Source organism: Ascochyta rabiei, chromosome 13 (genome assembly GCF_004011695.2).
Source record: "Ascochyta rabiei chromosome 13, complete sequence".
Lineage (NCBI taxonomy): Eukaryota > Fungi > Ascomycota > Dothideomycetes > Pleosporales > Didymellaceae > Ascochyta > Ascochyta rabiei.
Genome location: NC_082417.1, coordinates 108,768 through 134,085, shown reverse-complemented (window position 1 = coordinate 134,085; position 25,318 = coordinate 108,768). Strand labels below are relative to the sequence as shown.

At 56.4% G+C, this 25,318-nt stretch overlaps 9 protein-coding genes across 9 annotated transcripts, besides 8 other annotated features; 7 read left to right on the top strand and 2 right to left on the bottom strand.

The window, feature by feature from the left end:
* Positions 1-430: 430 nt before the first annotated feature.
* On the bottom strand, positions 431-2,004 carry EKO05_0007634 (Mannose-6-phosphate isomerase; the record flags this gene model as incomplete). Its single annotated transcript, XM_038941176.1, has 5 exons — positions 431-1,413; positions 1,465-1,702; positions 1,757-1,848; positions 1,901-1,921; positions 1,974-2,004. 5 exons carry the CDS (start codon positions 2,002-2,004, stop codon positions 431-433), a joined length of 1,365 nt encoding a protein of 454 aa, XP_038797223.1.
* An 88-nt stretch (positions 2,005-2,092) lies between these two features.
* Positions 2,093-2,114: a tandem repeat.
* A 291-nt stretch (positions 2,115-2,405) lies between these two features.
* EKO05_0007633 (uncharacterized protein) lies at positions 2,406-4,152 on the top strand (the record flags this gene model as incomplete). Its single annotated transcript, XM_059637094.1, has 5 exons — positions 2,406-2,516; positions 2,605-2,736; positions 2,851-2,914; positions 2,967-3,383; positions 3,683-4,152. 5 exons carry the CDS (start codon positions 2,406-2,408, stop codon positions 4,150-4,152), a joined length of 1,194 nt encoding a protein of 397 aa, XP_059493077.1.
* A 435-nt stretch (positions 4,153-4,587) lies between these two features.
* Positions 4,588-5,826, top strand: EKO05_0007632 (DNA-(apurinic or apyrimidinic site) lyase; the record flags this gene model as incomplete). The annotated part of the gene is made up of 2 exons (XM_038940934.1): positions 4,588-5,142; positions 5,194-5,826. The coding sequence occupies 2 exons, from the start codon at positions 4,588-4,590 to the stop codon at positions 5,824-5,826; spliced, it is 1,188 nt and encodes a 395-aa protein (XP_038797225.1).
* Positions 5,827-6,301: 475 nt separating this feature from the next.
* EKO05_0007631 (DNA-(apurinic or apyrimidinic site) lyase) lies at positions 6,302-8,020 on the top strand (the record flags this gene model as incomplete). The annotated part of the gene is made up of 1 exon (XM_038946399.2): positions 6,302-8,020. One exon carries the CDS (start codon positions 6,302-6,304, stop codon positions 8,018-8,020), a length of 1,719 nt encoding a protein of 572 aa, XP_038797226.2.
* An 815-nt stretch (positions 8,021-8,835) lies between these two features.
* EKO05_0007630 (uncharacterized protein) lies at positions 8,836-14,461 on the bottom strand (the record flags this gene model as incomplete). The annotated part of the gene is made up of 2 exons (XM_038941052.1): positions 8,836-14,344; positions 14,397-14,461. 2 exons carry the CDS (start codon positions 14,459-14,461, stop codon positions 8,836-8,838), a joined length of 5,574 nt encoding a protein of 1,857 aa, XP_038797227.1.
* Positions 9,165-9,223: a tandem repeat.
* A 144-nt stretch (positions 14,462-14,605) lies between the features above and the next one.
* Positions 14,606-14,645: a tandem repeat.
* A 339-nt stretch (positions 14,646-14,984) lies between these two features.
* Positions 14,985-17,300, top strand: EKO05_0007629 (anthranilate synthase / indole-3-glycerol phosphate synthase; the record flags this gene model as incomplete). The annotated part of the gene is made up of 1 exon (XM_038946400.1): positions 14,985-17,300. The coding sequence occupies one exon, from the start codon at positions 14,985-14,987 to the stop codon at positions 17,298-17,300; it is 2,316 nt and encodes a 771-aa protein (XP_038797228.1).
* Positions 17,301-17,755: 455 nt separating this feature from the next.
* Positions 17,756-19,546, top strand: EKO05_0007628 (uncharacterized protein; the record flags this gene model as incomplete). The annotated part of the gene is made up of 1 exon (XM_038946401.1): positions 17,756-19,546. The coding sequence occupies one exon, from the start codon at positions 17,756-17,758 to the stop codon at positions 19,544-19,546; it is 1,791 nt and encodes a 596-aa protein (XP_038797229.1).
* Positions 19,442-19,470: a tandem repeat.
* Positions 19,547-19,734: 188 nt separating the features above from the next.
* Positions 19,735-19,843: a tandem repeat.
* Position 19,844: 1 nt separating this feature from the next.
* Positions 19,845-19,957: a tandem repeat.
* Positions 19,958-20,587: 630 nt separating this feature from the next.
* Positions 20,588-20,621: a tandem repeat.
* A 19-nt stretch (positions 20,622-20,640) lies between these two features.
* On the top strand, positions 20,641-21,876 carry EKO05_0007627 (uncharacterized protein; the record flags this gene model as incomplete). The annotated part of the gene is made up of 3 exons (XM_038940970.1): positions 20,641-20,766; positions 20,828-21,484; positions 21,535-21,876. The coding sequence occupies 3 exons, from the start codon at positions 20,641-20,643 to the stop codon at positions 21,874-21,876; spliced, it is 1,125 nt and encodes a 374-aa protein (XP_038797230.1).
* Positions 21,877-22,803: 927 nt separating this feature from the next.
* Positions 22,804-22,853: a tandem repeat.
* Positions 22,854-23,550: 697 nt separating this feature from the next.
* EKO05_0007626 (1,3-beta-glucanosyltransferase) lies at positions 23,551-25,070 on the top strand (the record flags this gene model as incomplete). Its single annotated transcript, XM_038941123.1, has 4 exons — positions 23,551-23,665; positions 23,721-23,774; positions 23,822-24,428; positions 24,476-25,070. 4 exons carry the CDS (start codon positions 23,551-23,553, stop codon positions 25,068-25,070), a joined length of 1,371 nt encoding a protein of 456 aa, XP_038797231.1.
* Positions 25,071-25,318: the final 248 nt, after the last annotated feature.

Sequence of the window (25,318 nt, the reverse complement as noted above, 5' to 3'; positions counted from 1 at the left end):
GTCCCATGTCTGCGCTGTGCTCCGAGATACTCGGCCGCCTTCTCTCGGCCGTGGAATCTGCGAACCTACCCAACTCGGCAACTTCTCGTCAGAACCGTCGATTGCCGTCGACGTCGTGTACGCCCCAGGGCGCGCCGTGTCATCGTGAAAGGCGTGTTCATCAGTACGAAGCTCTTTTCGCTCCTATTACCTAAACAAGCAGGCTTATGTAAGGGTATCGATTGCTGTTTAGACCATGTACAGTGCAAGGCGTGTGTGAGCCATTACAAGGGCGCGGTCGCTGATCTCCATGCAGTATCGCGTCATCTCATCATTCATTAAGCGTGGTCTATCATGCATTAAGCGTGGTCTATCATGCATTAAGCGTGGTCTATCATGCATTAAGCGTGGTCTATCATGCCAAGGGTACTCCGTTGGGCCTCCTGACCACCTACAGCTTCTCCTTGGCCTCTTCGTCAAGCTGGCAGAAGGCCTTGAAGGTGACCAGGCCTTCCTCATCACCAGCATCAGCCTCGCTCTCAATGACCACCTCTGCTGTGGCGCCAACAAAGTAGACATAGCCTTCCTTCAGCTCTTCCTTCTTTGGACCCACGCTGATCGATCCCTTGCCTTTGGTGCACAGCACAATACTGGGGCCGTCAATGGCATCGAACGTGGTCTTCGCGCCGCTCTTGTTGAGCGCCGTTCTGACCACGGCAAACTCCGGGATCGGCGGGTCGTAGAGAGTGTTGGACGAGTTGGACGAGTATCCAGTGGTGTTGAGCTTCGCATATGGGTAGTCCACAGGGTTCATCTTCTGCTCGCTGATGGGCGCGTATGAGTACGTCAGCATGCTGGTCAGCGTCTCGACATCCTTGAACTTGGGCGTGAAGCCGGCGCGCACGACGTTGTCGGACGAGGCCATGCACTCGATGATGTCTCCTGACAAGTAGGCGTGGATGTCGTCGGCCTTGAGGAACATGGCTTCACCGACTTGGAGCTTGACGTAGTTGAGGAAGAACTGGACGAACAGCCCGATATCGCCGGGGAACTGGGAATCGAGGCGGACCACGAGATCGGCGAGCTCTTGGCCGTCGTTGGAGGGGCCACCGTTGCCGGCGAATGACGAGCCCTCGGATTTGGCCGCAGAGATGAGCTCCTTGGCTGCAGAGGCTAGGGCGTCCTGGTCTACGTTCATGACCTTGGTGAAGGCGGACTGCAGGGCCTTCTTGTTCGCCTTGACGTCTTCCTCCTTGTCTGATGTCTCTCTGCCCTTGACTGCATCCTCGAAGTCCTTGGCGGCGTCCTCGCCCACTAGCTTTCGCAAGGAAGGGATGTTCTGGAGGAAGTGCGCGATCTCGTTCAAGGGGCGGAAGCCGCAGAGACCGTCGAAAGGCGTGACCGCAATCGTCATCTCCGGCTTGTGGTTGTCATCTTGGCTGTCGTGTCAGTTTCTGTTGGCCAGGGAACAGTGGTGTGACTGACCTGGGTAGTGGTTGGGGTCTCTCTTGTGCAGCTGCTCTGCGAGCTTCTTGTTGGGGTGGGCCTGGATGCTCAACGCCTTGCCAATGGACAGGACCTTGAACAGGAACGGCAGCCTGTTCTCGTAGCGCTCGGCAATGTCTGCGGAGAGGAGAGACTGGTTCTCTTGCACGAGGTCGAGGAGCGAGCGTTGGGTGTCGAGGTCCCTTGAAGGAAGGGAGGGATGCGTGCCCATCCATAGCTACGAGCTTGTCAGCACAGCACGTCAGCGTGCCCGAGGGCGCTGGGCATGTACCTCGGCGTAGGGCTTGTCTTCTTGGATGGAAAAGCCGTGCGAAGCTGTGGCGGCGTGGAACTTTGCTGCTGCAGAGTCCTTGCCGACCTTCCCTGGAGCGCTTCAGCATGTTGGTGCACGAACATCAAACGCGGGGCAGCGCACCCCAGTCGTAGCTGTTTACGCCTGCAGCTGTCAGAGATTGTGCACGTGCAGTCCTGGAAGCTCAAGTACTCACCGCACTGCAGTCTGATAAGAGGAACACGCATCGTGAACGCAGAGTCTGGCCTTGCTTGGTTGTGATGACACGGACGAGGAACAAGGTCAGAGCTCCCAAGGGAGTTTCGGTGGGGTCGAAGCAGCAGCAGCAGCAGCAGCAACGCTGTCTGGCCGCCTCCGCTTCGTACTCGTACTCGTACTCGGTACGTCCAATTAAGCTGTGTCCCACTCGATGCACTATCCCCCTTTTACTCGCTTAGTGCCTCGGTACCCTGCAATTCGCTGGCCTACACACTACCTGCAATGTGCATGATCATCCACCTTCTCCCCTTCACGCTCTGGCCGTTTTCACCTTCAACGGATGCGCACCGACAACCAAGCTCAAAGGTAGTCGCGCGTGTAGGCCTGGGAGCAAGAGCTAGCACCACAGCGGGCTGTGCTTTCCAGGAAGATGGCAGCTCGCAGCAGGCCGCGTGGTGGGCAGATCAAGGACGAGTTCGACGAGGAAAGATCGCTCTGGAACCAGATCAAGTCGGATGCACGTCAAATCGACCAACTCATGGTAAGCCTACTGCCGCGCCCCCGACTCTGCATTTCTATCCGTGTGGTACGACATGCCTCCCCATAAGGTGACGCTGTCACGAGAGCAGAAGAGGTTGATGGATACGCCTGGGTTTCGCAACAAGGCCCGGAGTCCAGATACGCTGAAGAAAGAGACGACAGAGGAACGTGCCTTGTGGAAGCGGATCAAGGAAGGAGGCGAAGAAGCCGACCTTCGTCTCGTAAGCGGCTGCTGGAGATGCATCGTTGCGCAACAAGGGTGGCTGCTACAACTTCCAACACTGGCCCTGGTCGACCTGGTTGTCTTGTTCGATGGCTACTGACGTACACCACAGGCGCAAGCAGAAGTCGTTCGCAAGAAGATCGTGGACCTGGAAGCCGATCAAAATGCCCGATTAGGTCTGTTCCACTCTACTTGGCACACGCAACGAAACCCTACTGACCCTCTCAGCCCGCGGAGCTCAACCCTCCAACCGCATCGACGATGATCTTGAGCACAGCCTGCGTGAACTCATCAGGCTCGACAATGAGGTGGTTGGCGTCCTCAAGTCCTCCGACGGCGACAACGACATCTCCACGCAGCTGCAGGTCTTGTCTGCACTCCGCAGCTCAGATGACGCACCCGCCTCTGCATCACGCGCAAACAGTGTCGGCAAATCTCGGGGAGACCGGCCGGGCAAGCAGCGGAAAGTCACCGACAGCATCGACGATCGCGACAGTATTGCAGCTGACAGCCCTGGCCCGAGTCCCAAAGTGGTCCTCAGCCAGAAAGACAAGCTCATTGCAAAGTCGTCTAGCAGCAGGGCGGGATCGGTACCTGTTGGGCGCGAAGGGAGTGTGAAAGCCGAGGACGATGACAATGGTAAGGGTAAGAAGGGTCGCTCTTCTATTCCCAGATCTTCTTCCACTTCTTCCAAGAGGGGGTTTGCCCGTTGAGCGAGCAGATCAAACTCTGCACCCATGGTTCCGGCGTTACATCAGATGGCAACGATACCCGTTTTGGCATTCTTCGTACTTCTGTTCGACACGCCCCTAGCTTTTTAGTCTAGTGAGGTAGTTAAGTTCAGAATCACGTTTCCCGCACCCCTGTCTTTCCTCTGTCTCTTGTCTCCCCCCTGTTCCCTACTGCCTGTCGACCACAGCTTCACGACTGACTTGCGCATCCAGACCACCCGCCTCGTCGCCTGTCGCCCAACACCGAAGTCCTGTACCGCAACAGCAAACAGCGTGTCAATCAAGAGGGCGAGGGTATCCTCTGTCGTGTGACCAGCGTGATCGGAGACGGAAAGCAACGCCGCTACGAGATCATCGACGCAGATCCCGACCCGCCCACACCTAGCCAGCCCTACCGCGCTTCCGTCGCCCATCTCGTACCCATCCCATCGCCTTCTGCTAACACCACACTCCCGGATCTGCCCAAGAAGAGAGGCGTGCTGGCGCTGTATCCAGGCACGACGACGTTCTACAAGGCGGAAGTCGTTGCCAACTGGGTCGCTGAGAGAGTCAAGAAGGAGAAGGACGACAAAGAAGCGAGTGCAGATGGTAAGGAGAACCTGGTTCGTCTCCGGTTTGAGGGCGAGGATGAGGCCGACCGGGAGATGAGCGTTGAGAGGAGATACGTACTGCCTGACAAATGAGTGGGTAGATAATATGTGCTGGTGTGGAGGGTGTCCATCGCAGGTGGAGCGTATCACTGCATAATGCCTAAACATCACGCTTCCCTTGACGTGTATTGATTGGATAGAGGCTGGAATACTTGGACTATCACAACCATTATTACTATCCGCACCAGCCTCGTGCGTTCCAAGTCTGTTATGTTGCCTGGATGAAATCTCACGCCCTTGAGAGGACATCACGTACACGCTTAGTCAATATCATGAGTTGATTCGGACCACGTCTGCGCGACCTTCACAGTCGACAACCTGATCATGTGTTTCCGCGTTCGGTCTCCGCACGCTCTGATTGGCTGATCGCCGCCTGACGAATGACGCCGACGACACAGACACACCACCGGCCTGAGACGCGTCGAGAGCTGTTGAAGCCTCGTGACAGCTGCCAGTAACGCCTTGGAGATGCGCACCTCGCGCCTATCGCGCGACTCGTCTCGCACTCTCGCCGCGAGCCGATCACTACGTCAGACCCGCTCTGGCGCGAACCCGCCCATCCACGATGCTTCCGATTCCGACTTGAGCTCTGTACCCACCGATGCAGGCTCAGACGGCGAGTTCGCGACTCCTCCACCCAAGAGACGGAAGGCGGAGCGAGCCACTCGGGCGAAAGTCAAGCGTGAGAGCCAGGATGTATCGGTGACGAGCATCGCATCGCCAGAGAAGGATGTCAACCCGAAGAGGGCACGCCGTGCGCCTGCAAAGAAGTCCAGCGGCGCAGACGGGAGCGTGAAGGTCGCACCACCGAGCAATTGGGAAGAAATCTATGCCTTGACACGGGAGATGCGTAATGAGAACCTTGCGCCGGTAGACACCATGGGCTGTGAGAGTCTGGCAGACAGGCAGAGGAGCCCACGCGACCAGCGGTTCCAGACTCTCATAGCGCTCATGCTGAGCAGTCAGACCAAAGACACAGTGACGGCCGTGGCCATGCGAGGGATGCAAGAGAGGATGCCCGGCGTACACTCGTCCCACCCGTGATGAGACACCAGCAATCGCTAACAGACCCAGGGCTTCCATCTCGAGTCCGTCCTCGCCCTCGAGCCCGCAGAACTGAACGGCTTCATCAACAAAGTCGGCTTTCACAACCTCAAAACCAAGTACATCAAGCAGACCGCGGAGATCCTGCGCGACAGGTTTTCTTCAGACATCCCCGACACCATAGCCGGACTGGTCTCGCTGCCCGGTGTCGGTCCCAAGATGGCCTATCTCACGCTCAGCGCTGCATGGGGCCGCGACGAAGGCATCGGTGTCGATGTACATGTACATCGTATTACGAATCTATGGGGCTGGCACAAGACGCAGACTCCCGAGCAGACAAGAGCAGCGTTGGAGAGCTGGCTGCCAAAGGACAAGTGGCATGACATCAACAACTTGCTGGTCGGGTTTGGCCAGACCATCTGCTTACCCGTGGGGAGGAAGTGTGGGGACTGCAAACTCAGCGAGAGGGGGCTTTGCCCGAGCGCGGTCGTGGGGATGAAGAAGAAGATCAAGAAGGAGGCTGTCGTCAAGGCTGAGCCTGGCGAGAACGCCGTGAAAGAAGAGACTGTTATCGCTGAGATCGGTCAAGTGAAGGCCGAGGACGTGGATGTTGCGGTGGGCGATATCGAGGATATTGGGCAGACGCCTCGCACGCGAACATGACGAAGCAAGAAATGAGCAAGACACTTTTGTGTGAGGCAGCAAAGTCCTCGGCTCCGAATCTACAAGCTTGTACGATGCTTCTACCTGTGTTGCACACGTCACGTTTATACCTATCAGTTTCGCGTTCCAAGGCAACAGCAAACGGTCACGGGTAATGCAGACCAAATGAGCGGTGGCGAGTGAAGCGAATGACACGATTCTTTGCACCTTCCACTTCACCCCGCTCGAACCCGCGTAGTCACGAAGTGGTGTCCGTGAGTGGTCTATCACCTACGGTACCGAGACCCTTCCCACAACACACAACACCAACCGGACGTCTTCTCTCCATTCCTCATAAATCCGCCTCAACCGTTGCCTTCCGCAACAGCCTGTCACACACAACACTCTCGTTATGTTGTGGCGAGCTCAAACCTGCCCACAACCACCGTCCTTCTCATCCACTTCAGAACCCGAGACGGAGCACCAGTCAGACGCAATGGACTCACATGCTTTCCACTCTCAAACCGACGAGGTTGACATCTTCAACACCACGCCCGAGAAGCCATCAGGTCCTTCGAATAGTGGACACGACCAGATCAAGACCCAGGCATCCAGCCCAACCCGTGAAGTGCTCTCGCATGTCGCACAAGAGCATCTGATCCCCGCCGAGAACAGTATGCAGGCCTTTGCAACTTCAGGGAACACCAAAGCACGCCAACGCAGGCACCTCATCACGGTCGCTGCTACACGCTCACGACCACGGATCTTGACTCTCTTCGTCTGTGCGTCCGGCCTACTCTTCCATCTTCTGGGTATCGATCTGGGATTGCGACTCATGAATGGCTATACGGAGCCTCGATTGCACCGGGCCGAAGTTCAGCTGCAAGCTGCAAACAGTGACCTGTTTCGCGAGCAACTCATATACTCCAACCTGGATCGCATCTCTGGTGCCACGTTGGATCGACGCTACGGCGAGAACTACGAACAGTGCCTTGCTCGTGGCCTCTACCTGGCTGAAGACGCGTTCCTTGGTCTCGACCTAACACAGTATCCTGAGGTCCGAAACCGCACAATGGAGTGGGCAACACACAATTGTGGCAGACTCTTGCATACACCCCAGCTGCTCAGACCAGAGGTCTTGAGGTTTTGGACACCCACTAGCAAGTATCGACAGTTTGCTGAGCAAGCCTTCACTCGTATCAGAACCAGGGCTGCGCTACTTCGACGCCTGTGGTTCGGTGTGGAATCTCGACTTGCTCCAAAGCCCATCGTCGCGGAACAGAGCAACAGCACCGCGAAGCGTTCTAAATTGGCTACCAGAATGCCATTTAGTCTTACCCTGGATTGTCATGGGCCTCCTCCCTGTCGTCTGGTTGACTCAAGGTCGTCAAACTCAACCAGCCGAAGTGCAAGCTCTGAGGATGCTGTTGCGTCAGCGCTTAAGCAAGTCCAAAAATGGTCTTGGCCATTTGACAGAGTCTTTCGCATCAACCGCTACATGGTCAGCGCACTCGCTCTCTTACAAACCCTATTTGGAGCTCTCTTCCTTCTTGCGGTACTCGTCTCGCGGCCTCGGCCACAGCCTAAATCGCTTCTGTCTACAAGGTTAGCAGGTGTTTGGCCGCGTGTTTGCAACGCCATAGCTCGCTTGCACAAAGACGAAGAGCTCGCACTTGGACTCTTCATCAACTCAGCCATGTACGCGCTTCTACACTACCAACTCGAATACGTCATCGAAGAGTTTGACCGCCCCTTACTGCCTGTCGGCGCCGCCGTCTGCGCGTTCCACGTACCCCAAACTCTCGCCTTCTTTGATCCTGTGTCAATCAAGACAGAGACTGTCCGTAGCTTCTGCCGCAGTATCAAGGAGCTATACATGATCTCTCAGGGCGCTGAACCTCATCAGTTGGCGGTCCAGGAATGCCGTCGTTCTGTCTGTCAGCCTTCAGATGCCAAACCGGCCTCCAAAATTGCTGCTCGCTTTATCTCGCCGCTGACGCCCATCTCAGAGGACATCCAGCAGGAGCGCAAAGCCATGCACGCAGAGCAGGGCAAGCGTCCTTGTGCCGACTTTGGACTGGAGGCTGGATATGCTACCGAGACCGACTCCGACTACGACTCTGATGTCCAGCAGGCTAGCTACGTCGACCTTACTGGCGGTGCTACGCCTACATTTTCCGAGGATGGATCGGACTGGTCTGTCGTCGAGGACTAAGGTCCATCAGCATAAGCAGCAAGAGGATAGTTGCGTTGCGTAGCTGCAAATCGCAAACGCCAGTCCTAAACCGCACATTACCTATATTTTATAAGCTTAATAATAAACAGATGCAGCTTGGTTAAAGCAGGAGAAATTAAACAGTCTAGCAACTACAAACGCTACATCTAGCACACTGTCACCATTTCACAAAAATCAACTCCATCCTCAAACCTCACGTGCTGAACTCCGTCCTATGGTGAACATTAGACCCCTCTGCAACTCTACGTACTTGCTTTCCCTACACCTCTACTTTAGCTTAGTTTTCACCTAAACACAAGTTAATTCAAGCTTAAGACTAATATATAGAACTTTATAACAAATACTAGACTCCTTAACACCTCTACGTACTTGCTTTCCCTACACCTCTACTTTAGCTTAGTCTTTTTACCTAAATATAAATTATATAGGTTAATTAGGCTTAAGACTAATATATAGAACTTTATTCTGTAATAAATACTAGACTCCTCTACACCTCTACGTACTTGCTTTCCCTACACCTATGCTTTAGCTTAGTCTTTTTACCTAAATATAAATTATATAGGTTAATTAGGCTTAAGACTAATATATAGAACTTTATTCTGTAATAAATACTAGACTCCTCTACACCTCTACGTACTTGCTTTCCCTACACCTATGCTTTAGCTTAGTTTCTGCCTAAATATAAGTTAATTTAAGCTTAAAACCAATATGTAGAACTTTAATCTATAGTATAGACCCTTAAGACTAATATATAGAACTGTAATCTATAGTACACACTAGACTCTTCTACAACTCTACTTTAACTCGGTCTTTCCAGCCAAGCCCAGGCACTTGCCTGTTTCCTCCAACTCGAGCAGCACGCACTCTTCGAGCAGATTCCCGTCGTGCCTCTTCCGACGCAGCATGTCGAGCTCGCGCTCATCGCAGGCAAGGACGCGCTCGCGCAGCGCACTCTTGCGACTCAGCCAGCTCTCGACGTCGTCCTTGACGGCGTCGCCGTCCCAGTCCAGCAGCGCAACCTCGCTGGCCTGGATCCCCAGCTTGGGGCCCTGCTTGCGGACGTTGTGCAGGATCGCGGCAAGCAGCGCGAGCGAGTGCGCTTCCGAGGCAAGCGACAGCGTGATGCGGACGCTGCGTGTGCGGTGGGACGGGGTGGGGTTCAGGGCGGTTGCGGCGCGGGCGAGCTGCTCTGGGAACTGGTTTAGGAAAGCGGAGATTTCGGCTGCGAGGGGTGGGCCGACGCTGAGCAGGAGGTTGAGGCAGAGCGGGAGGATTCCTTTTGTCCATATTGAGTGGAGGCGCGTGGGGGCGTCGAAGGGTCCCATTCCGCCCCGGCGCCGGAAGTAGGACGTTAGGTTTGCCGTGTTGAGTTGGCTTAGGACGCCGTCGACGGCCATCGTTTCGGCGAGGGCGGGGATCGAGGACAGAGAGAGCAAGAAGAGGAGGGAGAGTTCGCCGTAGACTGGGTCGGGGGTGGCGGTCGAGGAGATGGTGAGGCGGTCCGACCAGGAGAATAATGAGGTTGCATAGCGGATCGTGCCGCTGTTTGCGAAGAGGAGCGCGGCTTGCGTTTGCCATTTGGACATCTCGGGGATGGCAATTATGCGCTGCAGGATGGCTGTGAGAAGGGCGAAGTCGGAGGGTGCCACAGATGATGGGTCGGCGTGCAGCTGGTTGGCTAGACTGCGGAAGCCCTTGGCAATCGTATCGGAGAGGATCTCGAGAAGGAGGGTGGAGCTGGAGGTTTCGTACGTCTTGTGGCTGGCTGGCATGGTCCCGCGGAAGCTGGAGCGGAAGTCGGCCTCTTCGTTCTGTTCTGTTGCTTCGACGAGGTGGGGCTGCAGAGCAAGATAGAGAATTCGCAACAGTGAGCGGTAGTAGTGGACCGCATCGCCGGAGAAGACAGTGTCGAAGTCCTGCGTGGAAGCTCGGACAGCGTTCCACACAGGGGCAAGAAGTTGTCGTGATTCTGGTGTGTGCACCTTGGCCTCCACCAGCTTCTTGAGTAGGGCGAATGCTAAGTCGGCACGGAGGACCATGAGCTGGCCAAATAATGCCTCAGGCAGGTTAGACTCTGCATTGGCCTTCATCGACCTCCTGACGACTCCAATGAGGATCTGCACCAAACGCTCGTCCTTGCCTACAACATGGCTCAGCTCGAGCGCGAGCAGCTTCCAGCTTTGCAGCAGCTGAACCTGAGACTCGACCAGACCCAAATTGTAATTTGCCTTTTCGACTTCGTTGACGAAGCCGGTACCTTCTCGAGGCCCTACCCACCTGCTGTCGAAGTCCAGAAGCTGCTCGGCAAGCTCGACGTCATAGAAGAAGCTCCGACCGAATGACTCTGGATACAACGCTGTCCGCTTGAGATTGGCCAGTGTGACGCCAGGAAATTGTCGTTCAAGGTTCTGCCTGAGGTTACTGTGGAGCGAAACATTATAAGATGGAAGCTCTAGAGCATTGTCTTCGAGGTATGCCAGCGCAGGGACGACATCCTTGAGTGGACTGATATCGCCGTATTGTCTCGAACTGTGAAGGTACATGGCAAGGACCTCGCACGCCAAGGACGCGAATTGATTCTGGTACGAGCGTTGCAGAATATCTGCATTCGACCTGAGATTTTTGGGTTGCCTTGTCATCCAGGTTAGGAACGAAAGCAACTTCTGAGTGAGGCCTTTTTGCTTGCGCAAATCGCCCATTGCCCATGACCAGTTGTTTTGAGCGGATGTGATGAAACCAAGCATTGCTGTGTATAGAGGCCATGAAAGGTTGGCAGTGTTTGAAGTCGGCAGGCTCATGTTAGAGATGGACTCTATGGCTCCTGTGAGAAGTGATTTGTGTCCCGAGGCAGACGCAGAATCGGTCTTCGATCGTAGTGTCTCCTTCGGTGTGTTGCCAGTGAGTAGGTATAGCGAAAACCACTGCTGTTTGCAAGTAACTACAGCAGATAGCAAGTTCCACACGTCTGTCTGGATATCGACTATCCTCAGTGGTTCGTCAAGTTGAGAAAGTATGCTCAAGAAGTTCTTCGCAGTGCGAGATCCTAGGTAGCCAAGCAGAGAAGGCGGCTCTTGCTGACCAACTGAGCTGTTGGGCTCTTGTGACTCAGTAACGCGAACAGCGCCCCTGACGAGAGTTTCCAAGAGCTGCACTACGGGAGACTTCCATCTGTCGCTAGTTGCGTACAGGCGTGCAAGCAGTGGTGTGGCCTTGAACAGTTGTTGCTCAAGGTGTGTCCATGGTCTGTTGAGCAACAAGGCTACTCGCACCAAGACGCTGGCGAAAAGCAAGGTGGCCTGGGTCTGTTGCCTCCAGAGGGCAGCCGAACTTGTGAGCAAAGTCGAGCCATCAGAACCAGCACCAATGACTAGTGACGCCAAGATGGGGTTTGTCGGCAGGTTGCTTTCGGATTTAGTCAGATACAGTTTGGTAATGTACTCCGCGATAGGTGCAACGAGCTTTGTGAGTTTGGTCGAGAGCTGCGGTGCATCATCTACACCGTGAGCCAACTTCAAGATTCTGGTAAAAACGTCGCAAATTGCGATATTGATCTCTGGGCGGTGATCCGGGCGCGTGTACTTCCAGCTCAATGAGCTCTCGTATATACTTGCGAGCGTGCGGCCATATGTGAAGAGGGTCGTACTCATGATCTTGTCAGAAGTACCACTTTCTGCAACGTTGGAAACATTGAATCGGCTGAGTGCTTTGCTAGGGCTCTTACGGGCGACAGAACGGTCAACTGCATCCGTTACCAGTCTGTCATAGAGTCGTATACAGCCAATGAGGAAGTCGTATCGGCCGAGGACCATCTCTGTACCGATCAGGATGGCTGCAAGGCTACCGCCGTTGCCGTCTCCCTCAAGCAGTCGGCTACGCGCTAGGAACGGCCAGACCCTGTTTGGTGCGACAAGCACCAGCGCTTCCAGGAAGTGGGTGCAATTGACGAGCAGCTCCAGCGAGACTTCGTTGCCTGGCTCTTGGCACAACCGGAGTAGCTCTTCCTCGAAGATCGCAAGCACGATACTGACGGTGTCGTGGCTACCATCTGTGCTGATGCTCAATGCTTCTAGCAGTTCAACCGAGCAGATACCGTCAGACGACTGGAGTGATGAGTGCAGCAGATCCGCGAAAAGGCCGACTATTTCTACCGCGTTCTCTTTCGAGGCTGGCTCTTGAGTAGTATACTCAACCCTGCCGCTTCCACTGGGGTACGATGAGAGCAGCTGAACGAGGTATGTCAGAGTGGAGTGTTGATAATGCCAGACCGCTACGTATGGCTGGTCGCTGTCATCAACAATGATACCCTCAGTGCCTGCAGGTATCATCATGAGACCTTCGCCACGTGGCGTGCTAGAGGAGGTCAACAAGCGGCGTTGGCCTTGGAAGCTCGAGATGGATCCAGAAGAGAATAAAGGAAGGTCTGCTGTGAGTTCGACCCAGTTCGCGTTCTCCTCTTCACGAGTCAAAGCATATCCTGCGAACCCCATAGGGAGTCGCTGCATCAGCTGGTTGGTCTCTGCCAGCCTTTCGATGAACGTCGGGAGGCCATTCTGGACGGTCTTGTCACCGCGGGTGAGGACACTGAAGAACTTGAGGAAAGGCGTCGACTCATAAGGGTAGCGAAGGCGCGCTTCGTTGAGAAGCAACGGCCTGAGAACATCTTCATCCTCCAAGAAGAAGGACACTACCGGATCAGCGTGGTGGACGGTTCCCTTGCCCGCCCATGCGCGGAATGATCTATCGCCTCCGAGGATCGAGTATGCTGTGACAATTAGATCTGGGCTGTAGACCACGATCTCACTCCCAAGTGCAGCACGAAGGAGTTGCAAGAGTGATAGTCGTAGTCTGTCGCGCGATATTTGATCGACAGATGTTCCGAATGCAGACAAACCTGTCTCAACGAGTTGGTCTAGGATCACCATAACGCCAGCAGCTGAACTGGCCTCGGCAAGATCCTGGTACGGTAGTTTTCCATCGAAGAGCTCGGAACCTTCGAGGCGGCTGATGACCATGGCTGTCTCCTCAATTGAAGACGGTTCAGACTGAGGCCTCCGCGATGCATTGGGTGACTCAAGCAAACCTTCGCGCACCTGTTCTTCGTGGCTTGCACGGTTGGTAATCCTCCAAGTCAAGATCGCCCAGGCAAACATGGGCGGCGTTGCAGGGCTCGGTCCCAATGCTCGAGCTTCACCGAAGATGTTGGTGATGGTCTCGATAACACCAGTGTTGAGGATGTAGGCCGATGTTTCCCAGTTGGTGCAGTCTCCAGTCTCGAGGTCGTTGACGATGGAATCCACCTTCAAGATTGCCAAAGACACAAGCGAGGTCAACAACTGAATGACAGGAACAAGCGATTCTTGTCGAGCAGTGGTGACTGGGAACTCTCGGAAGAATCCATGTGCCATGAACGTAGTGAGCCATTCCTCGATGGTCGCAGCGGGCACGAAGCCCTTGGCTACTACATCAGCGTGCACATGCGCCAGATGCAGCAGATGCAGAAGCTCAACCGTCTGCGCCACCGCCCACTTTTCCGACGCAGGCTCAACAATGGATTCGGGCACGTCCCACGTGTAACCGCCATCGAGAGCGTCACACCTCTTCTTGACAGCCTGAAGGCACAGATCCAGCGCTGTTGCGGGGCCAGTACTCTGCGCTGTTGCGATCTTCTGGCCAAGCTCTTCGATCCAGCCAGCGCCAACTGTATGGTAGTCGTTGCCGTAAATGGTCTGGCTGCGCAGGTACGGTGCAGCACCCCACGAGATGAGGAGCTGACTGATTCGAATGATGGAGGCGCATGTAGAGTAGTAGATGTCGATGATGCGCAGTCGACGCTGGTCTTGGGTATCGAACTGTGTGGATTTCGAGGCGAGTGGTGTTGAGAGGATGGACGAGTTGGGGACGAAGGTCGATGCGCCGAAGTTGGCAAGGCCAGCAGCGTCTTGCACACTCAGCGCCTCTTCTTCGGTCAGTCCACTCAGCAGCTGGACCATTGACCGGCTCTGCCATTCTTGGGCGACCAGCTGCAGCGCTGCATACTCTGCGATTTGCGCCTCCTTTGACAGCCACAGGCTGTCCTCCTTGATCTCGTCCAGGTTGAAGTGGCCATTCTGGGTGGGGGTTACACTGATGGGGGCAGTCTTGGATTCAAACTTGCTCTTCTCCTGTGCTGACGGGTCTGCGAAGGGTTTCCAGGGCCGGCTGAGGATCTCGGCGTTCTCTGGCGCGGTGAGGAAGTCACGCAGTGCCTCGCTCCTCGATGCGGTTTCGGGTTCACATAGTGCGCGGTATGCAATGTCCCAGGTCCTGTGGCTGTGAGTAGTTGTTTCCGATACGCGCGCGGTCACGGTAAACCTACACAAGCTGCTGCTCGCCCTTGAAGCACTTGGACAGGTCGAATTCGGATGATGGAATGGGAGCCATGGTAGCGCTACGGTGCGCTGAGTGGGAGACAGCTAGCCAAAGGCCATCAAGGCGGGTGGAGTGCGAGGGCGGGGCGGAGCCGAAATGTTTGGACGAGTGAATGTCGCGCAGAGCTTCGCGCTTTGATGTGAGTTTGGCGGAGCAGCCACAGCGCCACAGCGCCACAGTGCCACAGCGCCACAGCAGCCCTACGTCGTGCATAATCAGAGATGCACTTCCGGCGGGCCCTCCGCAGTGAGGGCTCAATAAATTGACCGACTCACTTCACCCTGCCACCGCTTTGCACCCCTAGCACCTCTCGCTCCTTGTGCAATTGGAGTCGCAAGCATATGCTGGAGCTCTGCGCCTTGCATTGACCTCTTTCGCCCTCCTTGAAGAGTCATCCCTCGCCTGCACACTTGCTTGGATCTCGCCCGCAGCGCCCAGTCAAGAAGCACAAAACAACTACTACCCACGAGGACAACGACACGTCACACTCCAAGTCACCGATACAAGAAACTATCCATCTAGCTACACCTCCAACATGCCTGCCCTCGAGTTGATCGATCACTCACCCCGCCATCCAAACCCCTCCCCGCCGATACCGACCGCCTCCAATGTCATTTTGATTGACAACTACGACTCGTTCACCTGGAACGTGTACCAATACCTCGTCTTCGAAGGCGCCACAGTCACCGTGTACCGCAACGACGAAATCACCCTTGATGACCTGATCGCGAAGAAGCCCACTCAATTGGTGGTCAGCCCTGGGCCAGGGCACCCTTCCAAGGATGCCGGCATAAGCAACGCCGCGGTTCAGCACTTCGGCGGAAAGATTCCCATCTTTGGCGTGTGCATGGGCGAACAATGCATCTACTACTCCTACGGCGGTACAGTGGATGTGACTGGTCAGGTCTTGCACGGGAAGACCTCACCTCTTACTCACGATGGCAAGGGTGTCTTCGCCGGCGTTACGCAGAAGGTTCCAGTCACGAGATATCACTCGCTCGCAGGTACCCATAAGACTCTGCCAGACTGCCTTGAAATCACCTCCACAATCCCCGCCAACCCCGACGCCGATGTGAAGGAGGTCGTGATGGGAGTGCGACACAAGGAATATGTGATGGAGGGCGTGCAGTTTCACCCTGAAAGCATCCTGACCGAGGACGGACGTATCATGTTCAGGAACTTCCTCAAGATGCAGGGCGGGACCTGGGCAGAAAACGAGAGGCTGCAAAAGGAGGCACATGCCAAAGCAGTTGGTGCTGACGCACATGCTGCTACCAATGGCGCTAAGAAGGACAAGCAAACATCCATCTTGGAGAAGATTTACGCGCACCGCAAGGCTGCTGTTGATGAGCAGAAGAAGATTCCCTCTCAGAGGCCCAGCGATCTCCAAGCTTCGTATGATCTGAACCTTGCGCCACCACAGATCAACTTCCCTGATCGCCTACGACAGTCGCCTTACCGGTTGTCGCTCATGGCCGAGATCAAGCGTGCATCGCCCTCGAAAGGCATAATTTCCCTGTCCACTTGTGCACCCGCTCAGGCTAGGACCTACGCGAAAGCAGGCGCTAGTACCATTTCTGTTTTGACAGAGCCTGAGTGGTTCAAGGGTAGCATAGATGATCTCAAAGCTGTCCGCCAAAGCCTCGAGGGCATGCCCAACCGGCCGGCGGTGCTCCGAAAGGAGTTTATCTTCGACGAGTACCAGATCTTGGAAGCACGCCTGGCAGGTGCCGATACTGTGCTCCTGATTGTAAAGATGCTGGACCAGGAGCTTCTGGAGAGGCTCTACAAGTACTCGCAGTCACTCGGCATGGAGCCTCTGGTCGAAGTCAACAACGTCGAGGAGATGGAGATCGCCGTCAAGCTTGGGTCAAAGGTCATCGGTGTCAACAACCGCAATCTTGTGAACTTCGAGGTTGACATGGACACCACCAGCCGGCTTATGAGCATGGTCACGAAGGACATCATCGTCTGCGCACTCAGTGGCATTGCAGGCCCCAAGGATGTGGAGCCTTATGTAGAAAACGGCGTCGGCGCAGTTTTGGTCGGCGAGGCGCTCATGCGTGCATCCAATACCGCGGACTTCATTGTGGAGCTTCTTGGTGGCACGACAGTGAAGCCTTTGCGAACTTCCTCGACGCCAATGGTCAAGATCTGCGGGACGCGGAGCGCTGAGGCTGCAAAGGCAGCTGTCGAAGCCGGAGCCGACCTCATTGGTATGATCCTGGCGATTGGAACCAAGCGCACAGTATCTGCAGAGACAGCCTTGGCCATCTCGGAAGCAGTACACAAAACCAGAAAGCCGCAGGTACTGAAGTCTGGGTTGTTGGCCGAAGCCAAGTCTGCCACTGATTACTTCGACCATGCCGCACAACGTCTCGTATCTGTCAACGACCGAGCTCTACTCGTGGGTGTGTTCCGCAACCAGTCTTTGGAGTATGTGCTTGAGCAACAGCGACTGCTCAACCTCGACATCGTGCAGCTTCACGGTCAGGAACCTGTCGAGTGGGCAAAGCTTATCCCAGTTCCAGTCATCAAAGCATTCAACCCCCACGACCACGGTATCGGATCTCGCGGTCACCACGCATTGCCTCTCCTTGATGCCGGGTCAGGTGGGTCGGGAAAACAGCTTGATCTGTCAGACGTCAAGGGGGTTCTCGCAAAGGACGAGGGATTGAAGGTCATTTTCGCAGGAGGCCTGAACGCCGATAACGTGCAGAAGATGCTGGGCGGGCTAGACGAGTACCGAGACCGTGTCAAGGCCGTAGACGTCAGCAGCGGCGTGGAAGGGGAGGATGGTCAACAGAGCCTGGACAAGATCCGCGCTTTCATCAAGGCAGCCAAGAGCTAGGGTAGGATAGACTCGAAATACAGGCCTGTGTGCAGTACAGACTGACGCAGAAGCGATCACCACACTTTTCGATGTGCCTATCTGTCACCTGGAACCCACTGGGTCGCTAGGCTTCTGTCCACCCTGTACACTTCGGCCTGCTGACTGATTAGAGCGCGGCGATCTCGTTGAAGTCGAACGGAGCGGTGGCTGCCCGCTCTCTCACCCGTCACTGGGTTTGCACCGTTAAACGAGGGCTATCTCACCTTGACAGCGACTTGCTACCAAAAAGTAAAGTACGGCGGCGCCTGCGAACTTTGCCTCATCCTACAAACTGGCCACCCTATAGTTCCGCAGGTCCTACCACTGCGTTACTCTTACACTACTCTTCTTGGACAGCGATATCTTTCTCGACACTTCCAATTTGACAATCTCCAAGAGAAACACCATCAGGGGCAACTGAAGCACCACACGCCATGGGCATCCTCAAGAACTTGGTGATAGCCGTGACTGGCACCCTCGGCGCCGATGCTCCCCAACTCAAGAAGTGGATCGAAGCCAACGACGGTCGCTACTCTCCCAGCGTACGCAAAGGTGTCACGCATCTGGTCACGGGCCCAGACGCGTGGAAGAACGCGACAGACCCAGTGCAGGCCGCAGTCCAAGTGGGCGCCTTGGTCGTCAGCTACGACTGGCTCGAGGACAGCCTGCAGAGGAAGAGGAAGCTCGCCGAGACCAAGTACACGTGGGAGTACTTGTGGCAGGAGAGGAAGAGGAGGAAGCAGATGAAGCGGCTCGGCACGCTGAACGATACCATGAAGTTCAACGATGGCTGTCGCGAGGCGAACAAGGCTACGAGTACAGGTACGTCCAAGTCTCGCACCGCCGCCCGCAAGCCCAAGCCCTCGACGAGCTTCTTCTTCGCGGATGTGGTCAACGTGCCGTTTGTGTCTGCCGCGGACGATCTGAAGCGGAGGAGGGAGGAGCGCGAAGCGGGCAAGGCGACGCGAGCTGAGGAGGCTGCAGCGAGCAAGGTCGAGGATGCGAAGAGTAACAGAGCCGGTCCTCACGCAGCTGCGTCTCTCACGGAGAAGCTCTCCTCTCCCTCCTCGGCGACATCGCAGGCCCTCGGCTCCGCATCGTTGCAGATCGCCGCCCCTGCTGGACTTGAAGCTAAGAAACCTTCGCTCAAAGATCTGTATCACTACTACCTCGACATCACGGGCTTCGAGTACAAGATCATCCTCACGCGGTGCGACCTCCGCGCCGGCGAGATCTCGAGATACAGACTCAGCATTCTCGAGAGCCACACCAAACCGCACGTGTACTGCACTTTCGTCGAGTACTTCCCACCCGGCACCGGAGTCGCAGGCGCAGGCGAAGCAGGATGCATCCAAGCACTGATGGACTACACCACGACGTTCCTCGACTGCCGTGCGGAAGAGCCAGATACAGACAGCACCAGCATAGACAACGATGAAGAGACGCCGCACACTCTCCTCTCGTCCCCACAACAGCCCACCACCCCCACCCACCCACGCGCATCACACCTGCTCTCCCTCCTCTCTCCCGCCATCCCCTCCTCCACATCTCCCTACAAAACCCTCCTCGCGCCAATGAACAGCCCCTTCACCACCGCCTGGCACATATTCCGCCACACCTTCCGCGACCTGACGCTGCTAGCATGGGAAGAGCGCTTCGACGTCTCAAAAACCCTCTACAAAGCGCGCGCCGCCCACTTGGGGACCGAGCCGTTCGTCTACGTCCGGCCGAAAGCGGGCCTCCCATTGGGGCTGCGGGTGCAGGAGGCTGGGCTGGGGCTGAATCCCGTCGTGGCGGAGAACAACGACGGTGTCTCGGGCGCGCTGGTGGGTGGTGGTGCTGAGGAGGTGTACACGCGCAACGCCCACTCTCTCCCAGCCCTCACTCTCGCGCTCGGCTCCGGCATCGTCGGGTCCGCGGTGCAGCGGGATCTAGACGCTGTGCGGGATGCGGCGGAGAAGGAGAAGCGGGTTGCCGAGGAGCGAGCGCGTGGACTGGGACTGGGGCTGGGACAGGACTTGAAGTTGGAGAAGAAGATGAAGAAGCCGGATTTTTCCCGTCCGCTGTTTAATGGCGTTACGGGCCGGCCGGCGGTGGATGCGTCGAGGCGGTACGCGCGGGGTGGTTGTGGTGGTGCTGCTGGGAGTGGAAGGGCAGGGGGAAGTGGTTTGCAGGGAGGTGTGATGAAGAGGAGGCTTTTTCCACCGGAGAGGCGAGAGGCGTGAGTATGTCAAGGTGAGATTTTCGCTGCATACGCATACCAGATATCATCCATGCGGCATTCAGGAGCACATTACGAGATGGGATGAAAGCCACGGCATGTAGAATTGGCGGTGGAAAATCCCATGGTAAGTCGGGATATGCTGTTTTTATTTTGCGCTTTGAAGTTGCTGTGGATGGCGTCTTAGTAGACTTGATGTTGATGTTGATGTTGATGTTGATGTTGATGTTGATGTTGATGTCGATGTTGATGTCGATGTTGATGTCGATGTTGATGTCGATGTTGATGTCAATGTTGATGTCAATGTCAAGTTACTGTTCATCTCAAGTTACTGTTCATGTCAAGTTACTGTTCATGTCAAGTTACTGTTCATATCAGTTACTGTTCATGTCAATGTCAAAGTGGACGTTGATGTCGAATCTGCCTCGTGTACGTCCGGCGTTCTTCTCACAACGTAAACAACGACTAGGCGAGTAGACAAACTGCAGAACAGAGTTGAGCAGCCAACGCGCGTTCACTCGAGGCAGACACAGAGGGTACGGCCCGCAGCACAGGTGCGCGTTGGGACGTGGTAGAGACCGGTCATGGTGGGGACAAGGCTGACTGCTTTGAACTGCTGCGGGGAAGCGCGTGCGTGGTGTCTGTGGGTTTGGTGGTCAAGCTGTAGTTGTGGGAAGGGTGGGATGGTTGGATATGCTTTGTTGTTGCGCTGATAGAATAGGCATCAGCAGATGTGGTGCTCGTGCAGCAGTGCAGGAGGATCGTGAGAATCCATGGTGTTCGTGGTCTGCGGTGATGCGGCCCGGACGAGACTAGCGCGTGACGTCTTGGGAGGAGGCTGTGAATCCTGGGCGGCCGGACGCGCATCTCATCAGCTTTTAAGATTACCGCCGCCTGGCCCAGGTCCGCTCATCTCAACAACGAGCCGTGGCGCCCAGCTCTCACGACCGCCGCAACATCAATTCACATCGCTCCGCGCAATCGCACCGGTCTGACCCTCTCGCCGGCCTCTGTTCCACGGCGACGTGACTGTGCATTCTTCCGTCGCATCCGCATCCGCATCCGCATCCGCATCCGCACCCAGCACGCGCAGCCAACATGTCCGGCAACAACTACCAGCAGTACGGCGGCAACCCGTACGGCCAGGCGGAGGCGGGCTACGGCGGCACCAGCAACCCCTACGGCTCCACCGGCTACGGCTCGTCCAACCCCTACGGCGGCGGCGTAAGCATGCACCGCAACGCAACTGCGCGCACTCGCGACGGTCACTAACGCAGCACCGCAGTACGACGAGCAGCCCGGGCGCCCGGCGCAGCTCACGCAGGCCGACTCCAACTACTCGCAGCCCTCGCAGTACTCGGCCTCTGGGCCCACGGCGACGGTCCCCCACACCGACGCCCCGCTGCCCCATGGCAACACGGCGCAACACACATTCGCAGCCGCCCAGCCGCCCCGCGGAAACACGGCGCAGCCCTACGGACTCGAGCAGCCCGGCTCACAGCCCATCAGCCAGCCCGACTTCCTCCAGCGCATCGACGGCACCAAGAGCCGCATCGCGCAGCTCACGCAAGACATTGGCGCCATCTCGAGCATCCACCAGCGCATGCTGTCGTCGCCCGACAACCGCTCCTCGGCCGAGCTGGAGAGCATCGTCTCGCAGACCCAGATCCGGAACACGCAGATCAAGGACGAGATCAAGTTCCTCGAGCGCGATGCCGCACGCGACTCGACCAACTCGTTCAAGAGGACCCAGGTCGAGTCGCTGAAGAGGACCTTCAAGAGCCAGCTCGAGGACTTCCAGCGCGAGGAGGCCGACTACTCGAAGCGATACCGCGAGGCCATTGCCCGCCAGTACCGCGTCATCAACCCGGACGCGACCGACGCAGAGGTCCAGGAGGCTGCCAACGCCGACTGGGGCGACGAGGGCATCTTCACCCAGGCTGTGAGTACGCGTCGTGACCAGGCATGGACATGCTGCTAATGGAATGCCAGCTCAAGAGCAACCGCAGTGGGCAAGCGTCGAGCGTGCTGGGCGCCGTGCGTGCTCGGCACAACGACATCCAGCGCATCGAGAAGACCATGGTCGAGCTGGCCACTCTGTTCCAGCAGCTCAACGAGCAGGTCGTCTACCAGGAGGAGCAGACGGTCCAGGTCGAGAACCAGACGATCCAGGTCAACGAAGACGCAAAGCACGCAAACACACAGCTGGACCAGGGCATCAAGTCTGCCCGACGCGCCAGGAAGCTCAAGTGGTGGACGCTGTTGGTCGTGGTCCTGATCATTGCCATCATCGCGCTGGCCCTCGGTCTCTACTTTGGCCTCCGAAAGAACTAGTGCGGCCCATGGCGATCGCACCCTCGACCGGCACCCAGTCCCACGAGCGACCAACCCAACCCTCGGCCGCTCCCCGCTCACCAGAAGCAAGCCTACCCAGGACCGACTCGACGACTCTGCGCTCCTCGCCAGGGTTGCCGAGCGGCGCATGAAATGAAGCTGTAGACGTGTGTTATAAATCGTCGTTAATCGTAATCCAAGGCTGCGGTGGGCAGTCTGTGAATGTACATAATGAAGTCGGCATGTAGCACGAATCCATACGATCCATCTGTTCACTGGCGCTTATCATGGGTGAGGTTGTGTTGACAAGCGCGTGTGTAGGATGATGGCAATTTAACAGTCATGCCAATTACGAGTGAGGTTGTGTCGACAAGCGCGTGTGTAGGATGATGGCAATTTAACAGTCATGCCAATTACAAGTGAGGATGTGTCGACAAGCGCGTGTGTGGGATGATAGCAATTTAACAGTCATGCCAATCACAAGTGAGGTTGTGTTGTTAACAAGTGAGGTTGTGTTGTCAATAAGTGAGCTTGTGTTGTTAATAAGTGAGGTTGTGTTGTTAACAAGTCAGGTTGTGTTGTTGACAGGTGAGGTTGTGTTGTTAACAAGTGAGGTTGTGTTGTCAATAAGTGAGGTTGTGTTGTTGACAAGTCAGGTTGTGTTGTTAACAAGTAAGGTTGTGTTGTCAATAAGTGAGGTTGTGTTGTTGACAAGTCAGGTTGTGTTGTTGACAGGTCAGGTTGTGTTGTTGACAAGCGCGAGTGTAGCAGGTCAACAACAGTTATTATGCTAATTATAGGCAAGGCTGTGTTATTGACAAGCGCGAGTATAGGACAATAGCGTCATGCCAATCATGGGTCAGGCTGTGTGGTCGACCTCGTGTTGGAGCTAGGCCGCTCGGCGTGTTACTAGCTAGCCAGCCGTGTTGCACTGCACTGCACAGCAAAGCACAGCAGTCGCACTGTCGCAGCGACAGGTTGAGCATGACTTCATCTTGCTGTGACCCACACGCCTCTCCAAGGCTGGCAAGGAAGGGCGGCAGCGTTTTGATACAGATCTCCCTGCACAGGCGCGCAGATGACGGCGACGCGCGTTTCAGCAGCCTCTGAGGCAGGCTAATCAAGCACGATCGCCGCGCGACCCGGTTTTCTCGGCCACGGCTTGTCTCTGGCTTGTCGCTGGCTTGTCTCTGGCTTGTCGCTGGCTTGTCGCTGGCTTGTCGCTGGCTTGTCTCTGGCTTGTTGCTGGCTTGTTCGTCTTATTCAGGGGCGGAGGCTGGCTCGGCAGAGGCTTCTAAGATTTGGCATCCCAGTCGATCCCACGATCCCAGTCGCTGTGGGGCGCTGCCAGCCAATCACGCGTCCACTGCACATTCCGCAGACGGCAACCGCATGGGCTGCTGTGCTGGGAGCGGCTCTCCCCTGATATCTCATAACCCGTCGCCCCAGCTGTTTGGGCAGACGTTATCGACTTCCTCGCCGTCACTTACTTTCGTGCGCGACTTCCTCTTTACACCCTTCTAATCGCACTTTCCGCCCCGGCGTACACTCTCGTTTGCTGCTGTGCTGCTCTTTCACCGTCTGTCGCTCGCTTCGTCTTTGTCTACGAAAAGCCCTTCTCTCGCCACGACTTGCACCACCCAGCTTATTCCGTCACTCACTACCACCATCGCCATGAAGACCGTTGCCATTGCCGTCGTGGCTGGCGCCCTCGCCACATCTGTTGCCGGCTCTGCCACTCCCGTCCAGAAGCGTGCCGATGTCACATCCATCACTGTCAAGGGAAATGGTGCGTTGACAACGTGTTCACGATGCAGCAGAACGACCGACTGACCTTGACTCAGCTTTCTGGCAGGGCAACAAGCGTTTCTACATCCGCGGTGTCGACTACCAGCCTGGTAAGACGGAGCCGTTGGTGACGTTCGACGTGAACTGACATGTCCAGGTGGCGCATCGGATGCAAAGGACCCCATCGCCGACGAGGCCGGCTGCAAGCGCGACATCGCCAAGTTCAAGGAGCTCGGCATCAACACCGTCCGCGTGTACACGGTCGACAACACCGCCGAGCACGACACATGCATGAACGCCCTCGCCGATGCCGGCATCTACCTCGCCCTCGACGTCAACACCCCCAAGTACTCGATCAACCGCGCCTCTCCCCAGGTCTCGTACAACAAGGAGTACCTCCAGAGCGTCTTCGCCACTGTCGACAAGTTCGCCGCCTACCCCAACACCCTCCTCTTCTTCTCCGGCAACGAGGTCATCAACGACGATGCCACCACCAACTGCGCCCCCTTCGTCAAGGCCGTCACCCGTGACATCAAGTCGTACATGAACGCCCGCAAGCTGCGCAAGGTCCCCGTCGGCTATAGCGCTGCAGACGTCGAGTCCAACCGCTACTTGATGGCCGACTACATGAACTGCGGTGAGGACGCCGTCCGCTCCGACTTCTACGCCTTCAACGACTACTCCTGGTGCGACCCCAACACGTTCACCGGCGCTGGCTGGGACCAGAAGGTCCAGAAGCTCGGCAACTACAGCATCCCCATCTTGTAAGCATGTTTCCACTCCACGTCCCTCCACATGCTAACCTGCCCAGCCTGTCCGAGTTTGGCTGCAACACCAACAAGCGCCAGTTTAACGAGGTCAAGTCCATCTACAGCACCGACATGTCGTCTGTCTACTCCGGAGGTCTCGTCTACGAGTACTCGCAGGAAGACTCCAACTACGGTCTGGTTAAGATTGACGGCTCCAGCGTCACAGAGCTCGCCGACTTCACCACCCTCAAGAACGCCTACGCCAACGCTACCGACCCCTCCGGCGACGGTGGCTACAAGTCCAGCGGCTCTGCTTCCACCTGCCCCTCCTCGTCCACGTCGTGGAACGTCACCATCAGCGCGGACCAGCTTCCTGCCTTCCCCAGCGGTGCCAGCGACTACCTCAAGAACGGTGCCGGTACCGGCCCTGGTCTCGCGGGCGCTGGCTCCCAGTCCTCTGGCTCGCAGGAGACTGCCTTGGCTGGTGCTGGCGATGGCGCTGTCACCTCTGGTGGCACTCCCGGTAGCACCGCTACTTCTTCTCCCAGCAAGGGTGCCGCTTCGGCTCTCCGCCCTGGCGAGTTCTCCTTCGCTCCCCTTGCCATGGGCGCCATTGTCCTCGTCTCGTCCCTCTTCGGTGGTCTCCTCGTCTTGTAAGGCCAGTTGTCTGAGCAAGGCTGTTTCTCCCATATCTCAGCGCTGCAGGCGGGTGCAGGCTGATTGTAATGAAAGACCCAGTGCGGGCACCTTTTCCTGACGTTCGGTTTTCCTTGGTGTTGTCGGCTCGCAACAATAGCCGGCCTGCGTCTGGCGTCCTTGACTAGACTCGACCCCTTGGTCGTTGTATATAAGAGGGAAATCAGAAAGAAATTTGAAATCCATGCCCTGCGTGTTGGTGTGTTGTG